This window comes from Engystomops pustulosus, chromosome 1, assembly GCF_040894005.1.
Source record: "Engystomops pustulosus chromosome 1, aEngPut4.maternal, whole genome shotgun sequence".
NCBI lineage: Eukaryota > Metazoa > Chordata > Amphibia > Anura > Leptodactylidae > Engystomops > Engystomops pustulosus.
Genome location: NC_092411.1, coordinates 88,625,934 through 88,645,284, shown reverse-complemented (window position 1 = coordinate 88,645,284; position 19,351 = coordinate 88,625,934). Strand labels below are relative to the sequence as shown.

At 42.8% G+C, this 19,351-nt stretch overlaps 1 protein-coding gene and 1 long non-coding RNA gene across 4 annotated transcripts in view; both read left to right on the top strand.

Annotated features, from left to right (window-relative positions):
* SEZ6L (seizure related 6 homolog like) overlaps window positions 1-19,351 on the top strand; it is a 275,273-nt gene that overhangs the window by 237,063 nt on the left and 18,859 nt on the right. For all 3 annotated transcript variants that reach the window (XM_072147007.1, XM_072146997.1, XM_072146989.1), the window contains 3 exons: window positions 469-665; window positions 2,465-2,659; window positions 18,755-18,946. In XM_072147007.1, coding sequence (XP_072003108.1) covers window positions 469-665; window positions 2,465-2,659; window positions 18,755-18,946 — 584 coding nt within the window. The remainder of the gene's footprint in view (window positions 1-468; window positions 666-2,464; window positions 2,660-18,754; window positions 18,947-19,351) is intronic.
* On the top strand, window positions 2,666-7,265 carry LOC140126945 (uncharacterized). Its single transcript, XR_011854928.1, has 2 exons — window positions 2,666-3,018; window positions 3,056-7,265. It is a non-coding gene; the product is annotated as an uncharacterized lncRNA (long non-coding RNA).

Below are 19,351 nucleotides of genomic sequence, written 5' to 3'. Positions count from 1 at the left end.
TTCAGCACCTGATATGGTTATTAGGGTCTTTACTGACAGGTGGGTGAAAGTCAGCTACAGACAACAACCTGGCATAGTCCATATGACAGTAGAAAGCCTTGTTTGTAAGTGGCGCTAAAATTAAAATGATGCCCAAAAAAGGTTAAAGTTGATGAAAGATCTCCTTTTATGTACTGTATGTCTTCTATAATAATCTGGAGCTTACCATTCCACCCTCACCTCTCCCTACTACCATACTTGGCTCTACAAAGGGTATATGTGGTATTTGTTAAAATTGAAATCTACCATCATGGGAGAATACTCATGTGTACTCTATGTTGAGAATTGCTTGAATATTACAGGGCATGTACAAGATTGTAATGGGCTGAGTCCATTCAAATCATGGACAAGATGGTGCTATTTCTGAAAATAAATAAATTAACCAAATGTATGAATAAATGTGAATATAATATTTGCTTATTCTTGCAGATTAAATTTGAGTAACAATGACATCCTAACCATTTATGATGGAGATGAAATTACCTCAAAAATATTAGGACAGTATTTTGGAAGCAGTGGCCCCCAGAAACTCTACTCGTCTTCTCCTGACCTCTCCATTCAGTTTCATTCTGATCCAGCAGGAATGATCTTTGGAAAAGGGCAAGGTTTTATCTTAAATTACATAGGTAAACATTTTTACCTTATTATTTGTGTTGATTCGTTACTGTAAATGTGAATTGGGTTTCTGTGATAATGTACAGACACTGCACTCACCAGTTTAAGATGGAAAATTCAGGTGTTGTTTCTACCTGCCCGCAGTTTTGTGGTCATGTATGAAAACTAGTTTACGGTTCAGATGCATAAACGCAATTTTCTTTCTTTATTTTATAAACATGACCCATAAAATAACATATCTTTTGTCAACTAGGAAACCTAGGGAGTTAGCATGCTTTTTTCTAAAGATATTGGGATTTATTTTTTGAAAAACTATGAGGGGAATTACCATGCCTTGTCGGACAGTTTTCTGTCGAACAAGGCATAGCAGAGGCAAAGCAAGACAGGTAGAGGCAGGGGTTTGAATGCATCGGCTCACCGTACTTACTCTTGTCTTTCGTGGTGGAGATTTCATTCCCAATAAATTCCCCCTACATGTTGCTTATAACAAACAATTAGCTTTCATTTTATTTAAAAAGCAGAGTACAAAATGAACACTGGGCTTTTTATAAATCCTCCTAATTGTGTATAGTGTATCACATTTACTATTAACAGTATTTGATTTCCTGACTACTGGTATTCTTGATTTCCTGATGCAAAGGGGTTAAGGAAGACTTTACTTCTCCTCTTAGCACCCGGCCTTTCTCATAGTTATTATTTCTTGCCGCTCTTTGAGATAGTATAGTACTGTTTGTCGATACAGCCCCATTATTTGGATAGATTGTGCCAATTTACTGCCTGCTGAGCTTCAAAATTGTAGTGTAACAGAAGAAGAAGAGAATAAAAAAAAAAAAAAGGTTTTAACCGGCTGTAGATAAAACACACAGGAAGCTGTTGTAAATCTTGATGGTGGATTTAAACCCAATATACAGCAGATTCTGTATTTCTGTATTTAATACCAGTATAAATACAGGGTTGTATAGGCGTGGATATTAATACCAATCTAGACAAGTTTACCAATATAGATTTACATAAATGTGTCATATGGGTGATCTTTACAAAGTAAAACAAAGCGCCTAAAGAAAGCACAAGCAGGAATGCACACAAATACACTGGTCAGTGTCAATAAGGGTAAACTAATACCATGTATTTTCTAAAAAGCCTAATGTTTTTATTACATATTTCCAATAAATGCATAATGCTATATGCCTAAACAGTTGTGTCTTGGGTATATACTGGGGCAGGGGCTGGTTGGCTATATGCTTAGGGCAGTCTGGCTGGCTATAAACTGGGGGCAGGCTGACTATATACTAGGGGGGCTGGCTACATACTGAGAGGCTGGGGGCTAAATCGCTATATACTTGGGGGAGGCTGTGGTCAATGCATTTTCCTCCCTAGGCTTATACTTAGGTCAATAGGTTTTCCCAGTTTTTTTTGTGGTAAAATTAGGTACCTCAGCTTATATTCAAGTCATCTTATACTCCAGTATATACGGTATATAGATATAAAGCACATTATGACCTAAACCACCTGTATATAATACCACAACAAAGACATTTAATCACCACAATAAATAAATGTAATATATAGAAGTAATTGGTCTGCAGTAAAGTATCCAAAATCCAAGAATGGGATAAACAAGGTGTATATGTGTTTACCCTATTAACCACCATACGACATGTCAAAAATGATTTTCTGCCTTATTTGTCACAAAGTACAGCAGTATATTACTTTAATATTCTTTTTACAGTATATTAGACCAAAATGTTGGCTTATTTCAACAAGCCTACCGTACAGATAACCAACAAGATTTTTGTGCCATGTATTTTAGAAGTATCAAGAAATGACTCATGTTCAGACCTTCCTGAAATTCAGAATGGATGGAAAACAACATCTCACACTGATCTTGTCAGAGGAGCAAAAATTACCTATCAATGTGACCCAGGATATGATATTGTGGGAAGTGAAACCTTAACTTGCCAGTGGGATCTGAGCTGGAGCAGCGACCCACCATTTTGTGAAAAAAGTAAGACGCAAACAGTTTTATTACTTCATTCTAGATTATTCCATGGCCTCCTTGAATCGTCTGCCGTTGATGTTCAACTTAAAACGTCAAGTTCCTTATATTGGATTGATTGTATTAAATACACTGTTTCTGTTGTGCTTGTCTTAAGCATTCATTTCCATTTGTAAAGGCGATGGAGGGTTAAATAGAAGAATGATGGTTATAGTACACAAACTGGAAGATAAGTAGATGTGGAACAAAATACTGATGCATTAGAGATATCATGTCTTTGAAGTACATTATTGACCACATTTGGAAACAAGACACGTAACAATTATGTTTTATTTGGCTTCATTGAGTCTTATAAGCAACACAAAGCTGTACTCAGAATGTCAGCATTACATGCAGCAAGAAAAGGTTTCTTTATTAGAATCTTTGAGAGGAATAAGGATTTGCTGTTATTTTCTTCATTTACAAGAACTAGTACAAGGTCTATACCTATAAGACACCACAGTGCACCAATTACCCCAATAATCCCATTGTATTAGAGAAACATGGAGCCTTTATTTGTTGACACAAGCAACCTGATCAATGTCTTGTGGTAAAGGGGCATGATGTTACAATGTTTGTCATGGTGGCCAGGATAGCCACAGTAACCACAAGTTGTCCAATTTCAATGACAAAAAGTATACAGTATTTCTGAAATAAAAAGTAGTGTCAAACGAGAAGTTATGCTTCAACTTCTGACCCAATAGCCATTGGACATAATAACAATTATTTGGCTCCATTTGTAAGGTCCTCTTAATGGCGTATCTGTAGTGGAAGTCACCTAGGAAAGGATCTCCTAGAGGACAACATTATATGTTCACTTTCTACAAGCAAAACTCATTTTATGCAGGAAATGTTGTCTAAAACAAAAAGTCCTAAGTGCACCCAAAGCCTTCACTTATTATAGAATGCCTCTTGGCATCAAGCACTTTCAGAATGAAAGCTGTCATTTACATGTCTAGGACTTGTTTGTTTGTAGTGACTATAACTGATGGTTCATGGAAACATGATATACATTCTGTTCTTATAATATGAACACTGTCAGCCCTTTGGGGTTAAGAAGTAATGAAAAGCTAAATATACATTGTACCATTCCAAAATGAAATGATGAAGGAGAATGGACGACGTGTAAAATAAGAGAAATTAATGGGACATGGTGGAAATCAGGAGATAATGAACAGCTTATGAGGTTGGTGAATTCAGAGGTTGAAAGTCACCAAATGATATGTGGGCGGCGAAGTGTTACATAACTCATATTCATTAGAAATCTATTATTCAGAATGGCAGTATTATTACTAGTTAATTATTAATATTATTGTTAAAAGGACTCCTGTTGCAAAGGAAATCTGGTAAATGGAAACACTGCAGAGCAGAGCAATGTATGCATGAGGTGAATACATTTATTATTCTTCATGCTCAGCTTGTAACATCTACTGAACAATGAAAAATTCATTTCCAACATTTCATTCATTACTTGACTGCGTTACACATGTCATTCCTGTATTCTTAAAGTGTACTTTGACCTTTCAGCACAGTTTTACAGTGCACGCTAAGGTATAAGCTTCAGCTAAGGCGGCAAAATTGAGTAACTTTACTTATTTTGTAGTTGATATATGCCAATCTGGTCGGATGTCCTTACCTCTGAGGTGCACATGACTAATAAGAAAGGACAATGGCGGAAATATAACACTTCTTGTACAATAATCAGCTATATCATCATACAACTTAATATTAATGTTTTAATTGTGTATAATTATCCAATACATTATGATATATTCATATATAAAATATGAAGTCAGGCCCTGTTATCAGAAGAAACTAGGTAATTGTTTAAGTATCAAAACACATTATATACTGGTCATATTTGTCCATAAATATAGTTAAGATTCTGCTGGATTCTAAACTCAATTTGCCAAAGTTCCCTACTTGATCATTGTCTACATGGAGTTTGATCTGGGAAACGTGGTCAAGAAACTTGGCAGACTTTGTTATTTAACTAGGGACTTAAAGTAATTTCTTGCTACAGCCATTTATACCCATAAATACCATGCTGCTAGAACTCAAGCCTCTGAACTCAATTCAACAAAGTTTCCTGCTTGTTTTGTGTCTTGATGAGTTTGGTTTTTAGACTTTTTGGAAACATAGTTAAAAACACCCTGTTGTGTCTACAGAGATTTGTATCCACATAGGGCATTTCAGGTATTTTGGCTTCAGCACAGATTAATACACTGATATCCTTCTTCTTTGGTATATCAAGCTTATCCTGTTGAGTTGCTTCATAGAAAATATAGTTAAAAGAAACAATTCAACATCCACTGATTTTGTATCCTGATCAGCCCTAAGTCTGACAATGAGTCCACAATGCGCCATGGTTTGGTGCTTTAACGTTGTGGAAAAAGAGCTCTTTTATTCCTTTACCTGGATGACTTTATTGTCTCTGTATACTGACTGCCTGACACTTCCTTGCATCTGTGCACACCTTGGGAGCTGGCGACTTTAAGTGTTTGATTGCCTTAGGAAATATAGTTGTAACACAATTCACTGTACAAGAAATATCATTTTTAAAAAAGCCTCTCCGATGGGAATGTAATAAACCTTCTGCATTGTAGTAGTTTAGATAAGCTGCCTAAAAGGGCTATCTATGGTTCCATTATCAGGAGGATTCAGAGGTCAGCTCTGGGCTATAATATATTCTGTAACTCAGCAGTAGTGCAAGATAGGAAATGTAAGGGATATGGAAAGTTATGCAGCTTTTTATGTAGATTGAATCTGTATTTAAACAGAAAATGGCAGTACTCAGAGGTGAAAATACACTTTAGCGTATGAATTTACCAGAAATATAAGTTCTGGGAAAGTTCTTGAGATCTTGGCATAAAGGTTACACAAAGCCTTAAATGAATCAACATGTTCGGTAAACGGCTTTGACATTTATGCAGAGCACTACAGCACTGATACAACAATATAATATACATAGGCACTATCCTACAGAATAGATTTGTTTTTTTTTCTAGCTGAACAATAAATATAATATTTTAACTCATACAAGTCAATCATAATCTTATCAACAGGGGATATGTCCTTCCATTCTAAAGTAAAAATAACAATACAGGCAGTCCCTGGGTTACGTACAAGATAGGTTCTGTAGATCTGTTCTTAATTTGTAAGTAAGTCGGAAACTGTATATTTTATCATTGTAACCCCCAGACAGATTTTTTTTTGGACTCTGTGATTTTAAAAATTTGGATTGTCATAAGAAGCAAGATTAATAATAAAGACTAATTGCAGACACCTTTGATAACTATCATAACCATCATAGCTGTTTATTGTAGCCTAAGGATAAAGTACAGTTATTTAACAATATCCAGAGGTTCGTTTGTAAGGGGGTCGTCTGTAAGTCGGGTGTTCTTAAGTAGGGGACCGCCTGTACTAGACAATTTTTACACATTTAAAGTTAATTTTATTCTTTCAAAATACAGAATGTTTGACATATGACACTCAGTAGATTATATTAAATAAGCAAACAGTTGGCAACTAAATACCATTGATAGCATCTTAATCCATTATTTCATCTCAATTAAAGAGGTTTTTCAGCTGATGTTCAGGATGACAACCACATACAATCAGACATGTCCTGAGAGCGTTATTAGTGGGGTCCAGTGCCTATCTGAATTTCCATAGCTGTGTCTGATATTGACTCCTATAAACTTTACTTTTGAATACAATTGATAAAGAATGGATATAGAGGACCATCTAATTTTTATTTGATGTTCAGCAGATGTTCATGCAGTAAATTATAGGGAAAGAAGTCCAATCCCAGTTACGTAAGTCTTACTTCACTCTCTACATTGTGAATACATTAATACTTAGTCCAGCAAAAAGCAATTGAATGTGAATGGTCATTTTCAGTGTGGTATCTATACTGATTGACATGTCCTGAAGCCCCTTTAATGCAATCATTGTTCAGATGTTATGAGCTACATATGGTCCTGTTGGCAAATATACAACAACTTCCAATAATGTCTTTTATAAAATGTATGTTTTCTTGTATGTAAGTTCTCACTTTACCATTCTTTAACCACCTTAACCTTCTTAGTGTTAAAGTGACTGTCCTCATCTAGCCATGATATGATTCACCACGATCAACATTTCACCATCTATGGATGCTTTTTTCATATCACCTTCAACTTAGTAAAAATACTATTATCTATGTTGTGGATAAAAAAATGGACTGGAAATCTAATAACTGACGTATTGAATGTCCTTAAGAAATACCTGCAAACCTGAATTTTTCCGAAGACTTCTTCATCGTTAAAAACAGTGGTTGGATTGGCAAGACCAAGTACATCTTGACTTGTCTGACAGCTTTATTAGTAGATTATAATTTGTGTTGTGAAATATCTTGTGACTTTTGTGATGAATTACAAATTCTTTCCTCTTCCACTCTTTGTAATTGTGCCTGTTAAAGTGCCTCCTTAAATTGTTCTTATATACATGTTCATAAGTATGTGAAGAATAAAAGTATTTTTTGGTATTTGTAATATTTAACGAAAACCATGGTAAAATAAAAAGTTTAAAAACACTACTGATCTGTGACTCTTACATACTATTTCTGGATAGAATCAGTTTGCCACAGACAAATATTCCATTTTGTTTATGTGTTGTTTCTTATATTGGTGTTATATAGCTGTTTCTGCTGGGTATACATCTACTCATATAAACACATTCAAAGCTGAACTATTATTCATGCATACAAGTACAACTGAGATAAAGCCCAAAGCTTTGGGCTGTTTTCACATGATGTGTATTATGCATAGATTTTCCTGTGTGTAATACAATAGAAGCATAGTTCATGGGATGAAAAAAAAATCCAGATCCATCAAAATCCCATCCAAACTCCAGTGGAAGCAGAACCCTTCGGATTTAGAATTCACTGTATGGCAATATTTGTTTTATACTATTTTTTTCAATATACTTTAGATTTTATCACATTCGCTCCATCCCACAATCATTTGTGAGTAGTATTTGTTTATAGTTTCAATTAGGATTAGAGATGAGCGAACATGCTCGTCCGAGCTTGATGCTCGGTCGAGCATTAGGGTACTCGAAACTGCTCGTTACTCGGACGAATACTTCGCCCGCTCGAGAAAATGGCAGCTCCCGCCGTTTTGCTTTTTGGCGGCCAGAAACAGAGCCAATCACAAGCCAGGAGACTCTGCACTCCACCCAGCATGACGTGGTACCCTTACACGTCGATAGCAGTGGTTGGCTGGCCAGATCAGGTGACCCTGGGATAGACTAGCCGCTGGCCGCGCTGCTCGGATCATTCTGTCTCTGGATGCCGCTAGGGAGAGAGCTGCTGCTGCTCAGGGAAAGCGTTAGGGTGTTCTATTAGCTTACTGTTAGGCAGGAGTGATTCTCAAAGAACCCAACAGCCCTTCTTAGGGCTACAATAACGTTCTACTTTTTTTATTTTAATTTGCATCTTTTACCATTTTGTGAGGAATTAGCAGGGGGACTTGCTACCGTTGTGTTTAGCTCTTAGTGGCACACATATCCATAGCAAAGACCGAAGTGGGAAAATTCAGTAGGGGTTGGATTTCTATTAGGCAATAACTCAGTGTCATCTCATCTGGCATAGTACTGTGCTTCCTTTGATACTTGGCTAGAAAATAGCCATAGGAGAATACAAACAGCTTCTTGAAGCCTACAGTAGCGTTCTATATATTTGATTTCTGGTTGATCTGCTGGTGACTGTAGTTTCTGCAGTGCATGTACTTGCCAATTCTGAGCAATTTGTAGTGGGACTTGCGACCGCTGTGTTCTGCGCTTAGTGGCGCACATATCCATAGCAAAGGCTGAAGTGGCAAAATTCAGTAGGGGTTGGATTTCTATTAGGCAATAACTCAGTGTCATCTCATCTGGCATAGTACTGTGCTTCCTTTGATACTTGGCTAGAAAATAGCCATAGGAGAATACAAACAGCTTCTTGAAGCCTACAGTAGCGTTCTATATATTTGATTTCTGGTTGATCTGCTGGTGACTGTAGTTTCTGCAGTGCATGTACTTGCCAATTCTGAGCAATTTGTAGTGGGACTTGCGACCGCTGTGTTCTGCGCTTAGTGGCGCACATATCCATAGCAAAGGCTGAAGTGGCAAAATTCAGTAGGGGTTGGATTTCTATTAGGCAATAACTCAGTGTCATCTCATCTGGCATAGTACTGTGCTTCCTTTGATACTTGGCTAGAAAATAGCCATAGGAGAATACAAACAGCTTCTTGAAGCCTACAGTAGCGTTCTATATATTTGATTTCTGGTTGATCTGCTGGTGACTGTAGTTTCTGCAGTGCATGTACTTGCCAATTCTGAGCAATTTGTAGTGGGACTTGCGACCGCTGTGTTCTGCGCTTAGTGGCGCACATATCCATAGCAAAGGCTGAAGTGGCAAAATTCAGTAGGGGTTGGATTTCTATTAGGCAATAACTCAGTGTCATCTCATCTGGCATAGTACTGTGCTTCCTTTGATACTTGGCTAGAAAATAGCCATAGGAGAATACAAACAGCTTCTTGAAGCCTACAGTAGCGTTCTATATATTTGATTTCTGGTTGATCTGCTGGTGACTGTAGTTTCTGCAGTGCATGTACTTGCCAATTCTGAGCAATTTGTAGTGGGACTTGCGACCGCTGTGTTCTGCGCTTAGTGGCGCACATATCCATAGCAAAGGCTGAAGTGGCAAAATTCAGTAGGGGTTGGATTTCTATTAGGCAATAACTCAGTGTCATCTCATCTGGCATAGTACTGTGCTTCCTTTGATACTTGGCTAGAAAATAGCCATAGGAGAATACAAACAGCTTCTTGAAGCCTACAGTAGCGTTCTATATATTTGATTTCTGGTTGATCTGCTGGTGACTGTAGTTTCTGCAGTGCATGTACTTGCCAATTCTGAGCAATTTGTAGTGGGACTTGCGACCGCTGTGTTCTGCGCTTAGTGGCGCACATATCCATAGCAAAGGCTGAAGTGGCAAAATTCAGTAGGGGTTGGATTTCTATTAGGCAATAACTCAGTGTCATCTCATCTGGCATAGTACTGTGCTTCCTTTGATACTTGGCTAGAAAATAGCCATAGGAGAATACAAACAGCTTCTTGAAGCCTACAGTAGCGTTCTATATATTTGATTTCTGGTTGATCTGCTGGTGACTGTAGTTTCTGCAGTGCATGTACTTGCCAATTCTGAGCAATTTGTAGTGGGACTTGCGACCGCTGTGTTCTGCGCTTAGTGGCGCACATATCCATAGCAAAGGCCGAAGTGGCAAAATTCAGTAGGGGTTGGATTTCTATTAGGCAATAACTCAGTGTCATCTCATCTGGCATAGTACTGTGCTTCCTTTGATACTTGGCTAGAAAATAGCCATAGGAGAATACAAACAGCTTCTTGAAGCCTACAGTAGCGTTCTATATATTTGATTTCTGGTTGATCTGCTGGTGACTGTAGTTTCTGCAGTGCATGTACTTGCCAATTCTGAGCAATTTGTAGTGGGACTTGCGACCGCTGTGTTCTGCGCTTAGTGGCGCACATATCCATAGCAAAGGCTGAAGTGGCAAAATTCAGTAGGGGTTGGATTTCTATTAGGCAATAACTCAGTGTCATCTCATCTGGCATAGTACTGTGCTTCCTTTGATACTTGGCTAGAAAATAGCCATAGGAGAATACAAACAGCTTCTTGAAGCCTACAGTAGCGTTCTATATATTTGATTTCTGGTTGATCTGCTGGTGACTGTAGTTTCTGCAGTGCATGTACTTGCCAATTCTGAGCAATTTGTAGTGGGACTTGCGACCGCTGTGTTCTGCGCTTAGTGGCGCACATATCCATAGCAAAGGCCGAAGTGGCAAAATTCAGTAGGGGTTGGATTTCTATTAGGCAATAACTCAGTGTCATCTCATCTGGCATAGTACTGTGCTTCCTTTGATACTTGGCTAGAAAATAGCCATAGGAGAATACAAACAGCTTCTTGAAGCCTACAGTAGCGTTCTATATATTTGATTTCTGGTTGATCTGCTGGTGACTGTAGTTTCTGCAGTGCATGTACTTGCCAATTCTGAGCAATTTGTAGTGAGACTTGCGACCGCTGTGTTCTGCGCTTAGTGGCGCACATATCCATAGCAAAGGCTGAAGTGGCAAAATTCAGTAGGGGTTGGATTTCTATTAGGCAATAACTCAGTGTCATCTCATCTGGCATAGTACTGTGCTTCCTTTGATACTTGGCTAGAAAATAGCCATAGCAATAGGATAGCATTGTTTGGTTTTAAAAACTCAAAAAAAAACAAAAAACACAAAAAAAAAAAAAAAAACACAAAAAAAAACAAAAAAAAGTAAAAAAAAAAATAAAGTTATAACTCTCATTTTAAAAATGTTTAACCCGAGGGCTAGGGGTAGAGGACGAGGGCGGGGACGTGGGCGTCCAACTACTGCAGGGGTCAGAGGCCGTGGTCCTGGGCGGGGTGAGACACCACCTGCTGATGAGGGAGCAGGGGAACGCCGCAGAGCTACACTCCCTAGGTTCATGTCTGAAGTTACTGGGACTCGTGGTAGAGCACTGTTGAGGCCAGAACAGTGCGAACAGGTGATGTCGTGGATTGCTGACAATGCTTCGAGCAATTTGTCCACCACCAGTCAGTCTTCCACGCAGTCCACCCATGTCACCGAAATCGCCACTCCTCCAGCTCCTGCACCTCAGCCTCCTCCCCCCCAGTCTGCCCCCTCCCAGGAAAATTTGGCATTTGAACCGGCATACTCTGAGGAACTGTTTTCTGGACCCTTCCCACAGTCACAAACCACTTGTCCGGTTGCTGCTGAGCAATTTTCCGATGCCCAGGTTTTCCACCAGTCACAGTCTGTGGGTGATGATGACCTTCTTGACGTAGTGGAAGTGTGTAAAGAGGTGTCCGACGATGAGGAGACACGGTTGTCAGACAGTGGGGAAGTTGTTGTCAGGGCAGGAAGTCCGAGGGGGGAGCAGACTGAGGGATCGGAGGATGATGAGGTGACAGACCCAAGCTGGGTTGAGAGGCCGGGTGAACACAGTGCTTCTGAGACGGAGGAGAGTCCTCGACCTGAACAGGTTGGAAGAGGCAGTGGTGGGGCCAGACGGAGAGGCAGGGCCAGAGCTGGTGCATCAGCGCCACTGTCAACTAGTGAAGCTCCCGTGGTGAGGGCTCTTGCGGCGAGGGCTAGATCTTCAGAAGTGTGGAGGTTCTTTAAGGAAACACCGGATGACCGACGGACTGTGGTGTGCAACATTTGCCAAACCAGGCTCAGCAGGGGTTCCACCACTACTAGCTTAACTACCACCAGTATGCGCAGGCATATGAATGCTAAGCACCCCACTCAGTGGCAACAAGCCCGTTCACCTCCGGCCGTGCACACCACTGCTCCTTCCCCTGTGTCAGCTGCTAGTCAGCCCCCTGCCCAGGACCCTGCCACAAAAACCCCATCGTCGCCTCCACGATCCTCCACAGCATCCACCAGCGTTCAGCTCTCCATACCCCAGACGCTGGAGCGGAAACGCAAATATAGTGCAACCCACCCGCACGCCCAAGCCCTTAATGTGCACATCTCCAGATTGCTTAGCCTGGAGATGCTGCCCTATAGGCTAGTAGAGACCGAGGCCTTTCGCAACCTCATGGCGGCGGCCGCCCCTCGGTATTCGGTCCCCAGCCGCCACTACTTTTCCCGATGTGCCGTCCCAGCCCTGCACCAGCACGTGTCAGACAACATCATCCGTGCCCTGACCAACGCCGTTTCTGACAAGGTCCACCTGACCACGGACACGTGGACGAGTGCTGCCGGGCAGGGCCACTATATATCGCTGACGGCACATTGGGTTAACTTGGTGGAGGCTGGGACCGAGTCTGACCCTGGGGCTGCTCATATACTGCCGACGCCGAGGATTGCGGGGCCTACCTCGGTCCAGGTGTTTCAGGCCTACTATGCCTCCTCCTCCTCCCACCCCTCCTCCACCTCCTCCTCCGAACTACCATCCGTGGGCACGGCGCCATCAGTCGGTAGCTCTAGGCACAGCAGCAGTGCCGTCGCTAAGCGACAGCAGGCGGTGCTCAAACTGCTGAGCCTAGGCGACAAAAGGCACACCGCCCAAGAGCTATTACAGGGCATCACGGCGCAGACTGATCTGTGGCTGGCACCGCTGAACCTCAAGCCGGGAATGGTTGTGTGTGACAACGGCCGTAACCTGGTGGCGGCTCTGCAACTCGGCAGACTGACACATGTGCCATGCCTGGCCCATGTGTTAAATCTGATAGTGCAGCGTTTCCTCAAGACATACCCCAATCTGTCTGATTTGCTCACGAAGGTGCGCCGCATCTGTGCGCATTTCAGGAAGTCCAGCCCAGATGCTGCCACTCTCAGGGCAGCGCAGCGCCGCCTCCAACTGCCCGCTCACCGACTGTTGTGCGACGTGCCCACGAGGTGGAATTCAACACTGACCATGTTATCCAGAGTTTACCAGCAGCGCAGAGCGATTGTAGACTGCCAGATGTCAACTTCCACCAGAACTGGTAGTCAGGTCAGTCAGCTTCCTCAAGTCTACAATGAGGAGTGGACGTGGATGTCTGATATCTGTCAGGTGCTGAGTAACTTTGAGGAGTCAACACAGATGGTCAGTGGCGATGCCGCCATCATCAGCCTCACCATCCCGCTGCTTGGCCTGTTGAAAAACTCTCTGGTCAGCATGAAGTCGGAAGCTTTGCGCTCGTCACAAGAGACGGGGGAAGAATATTCCCTTGTTGATAGCCAAAGCACCCTGAGGTCTGTTTCTCAGCGCATATCGGAGGAGGTGGAGGTGGAGGAGGATGAGGAGGAAGAGGAGGAGAATGTTGGCGAGACACAAGAGGGGACCATTGTTGAGTCCTTCACTGTTCAGCGTGTATGGGCAGAAGAAGAGGAGTTGGAGGAGTTGGAGGAGGAGGAAATGGACAGTCAGGCCAGTGAGGGGAGTGAATTCTTACGCGTTGGTACTCTGGCGCATATGGCAGATTTCATGCTAGGCTGCCTATCCCGTGACCCTCGCGTTCAAAGAATTTATTCCAGCACCGATTACTGGGTGTTCACTCTCCTGGACCCACGGTACAAGCAAAATCTTCCCACTCTCATCCCTGGAGAGGAAAGGAGTGTGAGAATGCATGAATACCAGCAGGCCCTGGTGCACAAGCTGAAACAGTATTTCCCTTCTGACAGCGCTAGCGGCAGAGTGCGTAGTTCTGCGGGACAAGTAGCGAGGGAGAGTAGGCGAGCAGGCAGCTTGTCCAGCACTGGCAAGGGTACGCTTTACAAGGCTTTTGCCAGCTTTATGTCACCCCAGCAAGACACTGTCACCTGTCCCCAGTCTCGGCAGAGTAGGGCTGATCTTTACAGAAAGATGGTGAGGGAGTACGTAGCTGACCATACCATCGTCCTAAATGATCACACAGCTCCCTACAACTACTGGGTTTCAAAGCTGGACATGTGGCACGAACTGGCGCTGTACGCCTTGGAGGTTCTTGCCTGCCCTGCCGCTAGCGTCTTGTCCGAGCGGGTTTTCAGTGCAGCTGGTGGCATCATCACCGATAAGCGTACACGCCTGTCGACTGACAGCGCTGACAGGCTGACGCTTATTAAAATGAATAAAGGCTGGATTTCTCAGAATTTCCAATCTCCACCAGGTGAAGGAAGCTCAACCTGAATAATTGATCCACTCCTCCTCCTCCTCCTCATTTTCCTCCTTCTCCTCCTCTTTGTACAGTAAAGCAGAGGAAAATGGCTATTTTTTGACAGGGCCCACTGGCTCTTGCTATAGTACTTCATGCATTTAATTTTTCTGGAGGGCCACCTACCCGGTCCTCTGTTTGAAACAATTTTTGTGAGTGCCACATACAGGCACTCAATCTATTCCATTTTTCTGGAGGGCCACCTACCCGGTCCTCTGTTTTAAAAAATTTTTGGGACTGCCACATACAGGCACTCAATCTATTCCATTTTACTGGAGGGCCACCTACCTGCTCCTCTGGTTTGAAACATTTTTGGGACTGCCACATACAGGCACTCAATCTATTCCATTTTACTGCAGGGCCACCTACCTGCTCCTCTGGTTTGAAACATTTTTGGGACTGCCACATACAGGCACTCAATCTATTCCATTTTACTGGAGGGCCACCTACCTGCTCCTCTGGTTTGAAACATTTTTGGGACTGCCACATACAGGCACTCAATCTATTCCATTTTACTGCAGGGCCACCTACCTGCTCCTCTGGTTTGAACAATTTTTGGGACTGCCACATACAGGCACTCAATCTATTCCATTTTACTGCAGGGCCACCTACCTGCTCCTCTGGTTTGAACAATTTTTGGGACTGCCACATACAGGCACTCAATCTATTCCATTTTACTGCAGGGCCACCTACCTGCTCCTCTGGTTTGAAAAATGTTTGGGACTGCCACATACAGGCACTATCCAAATTAAATTGTCTCCATAGCAGCCTCCACACGTTGTCTCCATTGCTACCTCCAAAAGTCGTCCATATAGCTGCCTCCATACATCGTCCCTTTATCAAACGAGGTGTGTCAGGCAGAAATTTGGGTTGTTTTCATGGATTCCACATCAAAGTTGTTAACTTTGTCGCCACCCTGCTGTGTAATCCCCAAAATATACTGGCAAACTTTTACCATTTAGGGATATTATTTCAGCGCTTCTTGCGCATCTGTTTACATTCCCCTCACCCGGCATATCCTAAACTTATAAGAACGCTACTACACTTGATCTTATACAAAAGGTTCTTAGAAGTGCTGTTTGGGGAGTAGCCTAGAGACAGGGGCTTGGATTGGCGAAAGCTCGCCTGGCAGCGGAACGCCAGCTCCATGCGCATCATGCGCTTCTTGCGCATCTGTTTACATTCCCCTCACCCGCCATATCCCAAACTTATAAGAACGCTACTACACTTAACTTGGTGCAGGCTGGGACCGAGTCTGACCCTGGGGCTGGTCATATACTGCCGACGCAGAGAATTGCGGGGCCTACCTCGGTCCAGGTCTCAAAGGCCTACTATACCTCCTCCCACCCCTCCTCCACCTCCTCCTCCTCCGAATTACCATCCGTGGGCATGGCGCCATCAGTCGGTAGCTCTAGGCACAGCAGCAGTGCCGTTGCTAAGCGACAGCAGGCGGTGCTGAAACTGCTGAGCCTAGGCGATAAAAGGCACACCGCCCAAGAGCTATTACAGGGCATTCCACATCAAAGTTGTTAACTTTGTCGCCACCCTGCTGTGTAATCCCCAAAATATACTTGCAAACTTTTACCATTTAGGGATATTATTTCAGCGCTTCTTGCGCATCTGTTTACATTCCCCTCACCCGGCATATCCTAAACTTATAAGAACGCTACTACACTTGATCTTATACAAAAGGTTCTTAGAAGTGCTGTTTGGGGAGTAGCCTAGAGACAGGGGCTTGAATTGGCGAAAGCTCGCCTGGCAGCGGAGCGCCAGCTCCATGCGCATCATGCGCTTCTTGCGCATCTGTTTACATTCCCCTCACCCGGCATATCCTAAACTTATAAGAACGCTACTACACTTGATCTTATACAAAAGGTTCTTAGAAGTGCTGTTTGGGGAGTAGCCTAGAGACAGGGGCTTGAATTGGCGAAAGCTCGCCTGGCAGCGGAGCGCCAGCTCCATGCGCATCATGCGCTTCTTGCGCATCTGTTTACATTCCCCTCACCCGGCATATCCTAAACTTATAAGAACGCTACTACACTTGATCTTATACAAAAGGTTCTTAGAAGTGCTGTTTGGGGAGTAGCCTAGAGACAGGGGCTTGCATTGGCGAAAGCTCGCCTGGCAGCGGAGCGCCAGCTCCATGCGCATCATGCGCTTCTTGCGCATCTGTTTACATTCCCCTCACCCGCCATATCCCAAACTTATAAGAACGCTACTACACTTAACTTGGTGCAGGCTGGGACCGAGTCTGACCCTGGGGCTGGTCATATACTGCCGACGCAGAGAATTGCGGGGCCTACCTCGGTCCAGGTCTCAAAGGCCTACTATACCTCCTCCCACCCCTCCTCCACCTCCTCCTCCTCCGAATTACCATCCGTGGGCATGGCGCCATCAGTCGGTAGCTCTAGGCACAGCAGCAGTGCCGTCGCTAAGCGACAGCAGGCGGTGCTGAAACTGCTGAGCCTAGGCGATAAAAGGCACACCGCCCAAGAGCTATTACAGGGCATTCCACATCAAAGTTGTTAACTTTGTCGCCACCCTGCTGTGTAATCCCCAAAATATACTTGCAAACTTTTACCATTTAGGGATATTATTTCAGCGCTTCTTGCGCATCTGTTTACATTCCCCTCACCCGGCATATCCTAAACTTATAAGAACGCTACTACACTTGATCTTATACAAAAGGTTCTTAGAAGTGCTGTTTGGGGAGTAGCCTAGAGACAGGGGCTTGGATTGGCGAAAGCTCGCCTGGCAGCGGAGCGCCAGCTCCATGCCAAGATCCAACTAACATAGTTTTAACTGCAGCACCTTTAATCTACTACTAGTTCACTGCCTCCATACATGGTCCCCTTATCAAACGAGCTGTGTCAGGCAGAATTTTGGGTTGTTTTCATGGCTTCCATGTTAACTTTGTCGCCACCCTGCTGTGTAATCCACAAAATATACTGGCAAACTTTTATCATGTACCGATATTATTTGAGCGCTTCTTGCTCACCTCCTTTGGTTCCTCTCTGCTACCCATTGGTTTGAAGCCTGAGTCCATTTAGGGTATGTTGCCATGCCTGCCGCTGCTGCCGCTGCCTCTGCATGCCGTCCCCTATAGTGTCAGGGTCAATTATTGGATGTTTTAGATGCTATCTAGCTTCATTCTGTCACTCTGTCATGGCCATGCTGTTGCCCATAATTTTGGCATAATGGTGCGATTATGCAGCCTCAGAGGCATCCATGCATGCTGCCCCTGCTGTTTCCTGTCCATTTCCGTGGTGTTTCCATCCTTTTCTGAGGTTCCCAGGTGTTTGGCCAAGCTTCCCTGTGCAGAGCCTTGGTCCCCTTGAAAAATGCTCGAGTCTCCCATTGACTTCAATGGGGTTCGTTATTCGAGACGAGCACTCGAGCATCGGGAAAAGTTCGTCTCGAATAACGAGTACCCGAGCATTTTAGTGTTCGCTCATCTCTAATTAGGATTAAATTAAATTTAGGTTTTGATTTTTTTGTTGTTGAAGGCTAAAGGTTTGCAAAGAATCACCTGGGGATTGGGGAATGCTAGGTGGTCCTCTGTCTTACTTGGTTAATCATAATGTGTATATACACACATTATATATAATGTGTATATATATAATGTGTATATAATGTGTATATGTAAACATTCTAAGGCTGCATTCACATTAACGTATGCCCGCCAGACTGTAGCACGGAGGGCATACTTACGGCGCGCAGTAGAGGAGGAGGAAATACGGGGAAAGATAGGACATGTGCCATCTTTTCTCCGGGTACGGAGCGGTACAGTGCCGCAGGTGTGCTGCACCTTACAACTCCTTCTGCCCTTTGCCAGCCTATAGGGGACGTATGGCCGCAAGGTTGTGGCCGTATATAGGTCCCCCAACGGTCATGTGAATGTAGCCTTAGGTGGTATAAATATTTTTTATTATTATAACTCAAAGGAACAACAGCCCTGATGGAATCATATACTCTACATTTCTTTCAGATTAAGCATTACATCCAAGTGGCTTCAATACATTCAATGTATTTCAATGTCATTTTTAGTTGTCATTTATAATAAGAAGTATTAATGATTTTATATTTTTACAATTAAATGTTATTCTATTTAAACATATTGGCTCTGATGAATGTAGGGCAACTCAATTAAGTTAATTATAAAGTTTTAGTTTACATCCCAACAAACGCATTTTTATAACAGCTTTTTTATTTCCAATGTTATTTTTTTTTTTATCCCTTTCCCAATCTACATAGAGAATATATGTGAAGGTATATTAACCATGGTTCATCTTTCTCTTTGTGTTGCAGTCATGTACTGCACAGATCCTGGAGAGGTGGAGCACTCCACTCGTCTTATTTCAGATCCAGTCCTCTTGGTGGGAACCACGATCCAGTATACATGCAACACAGGATTTGTTCTTGAAGGAATCTCCCTTCTAACATGCTACAGCCGGGAAACAGGGACCCCCATCTGGACATCAAAAATCCCACATTGTGTTTGTAAGTCAAAAATCATATATGTTAAAAATACTATGAAAAATATTGATGGTCATTTATCAATTGAATTCTGCAAACATTTTTATCAGTTTCCTCGCTTATTGATTGATTGATCTGTGCAAGTTTGATTGACTTCCTCAGTTTGTGTCTGTGAATCCCTGAGAATATTTACTAGCTGCAATTTCTTTATTTTTCCCAAAAGTTCTCCCCTCTCTCATGCCAAGCAAGCCAACAAGCATGTATGAAGTGTGACTGCGGATTTTCAATTGCATTGCGTTATTTATCAAACAGGAAGTACAGATACATTTTACACAAAATTCCTTCAGAATTTTTAGTATAATGTATCTGCGCTTCTTGTTTGATAAATAATACACGCCAAATATCAGTGAAACAACAGAAACAAAATCA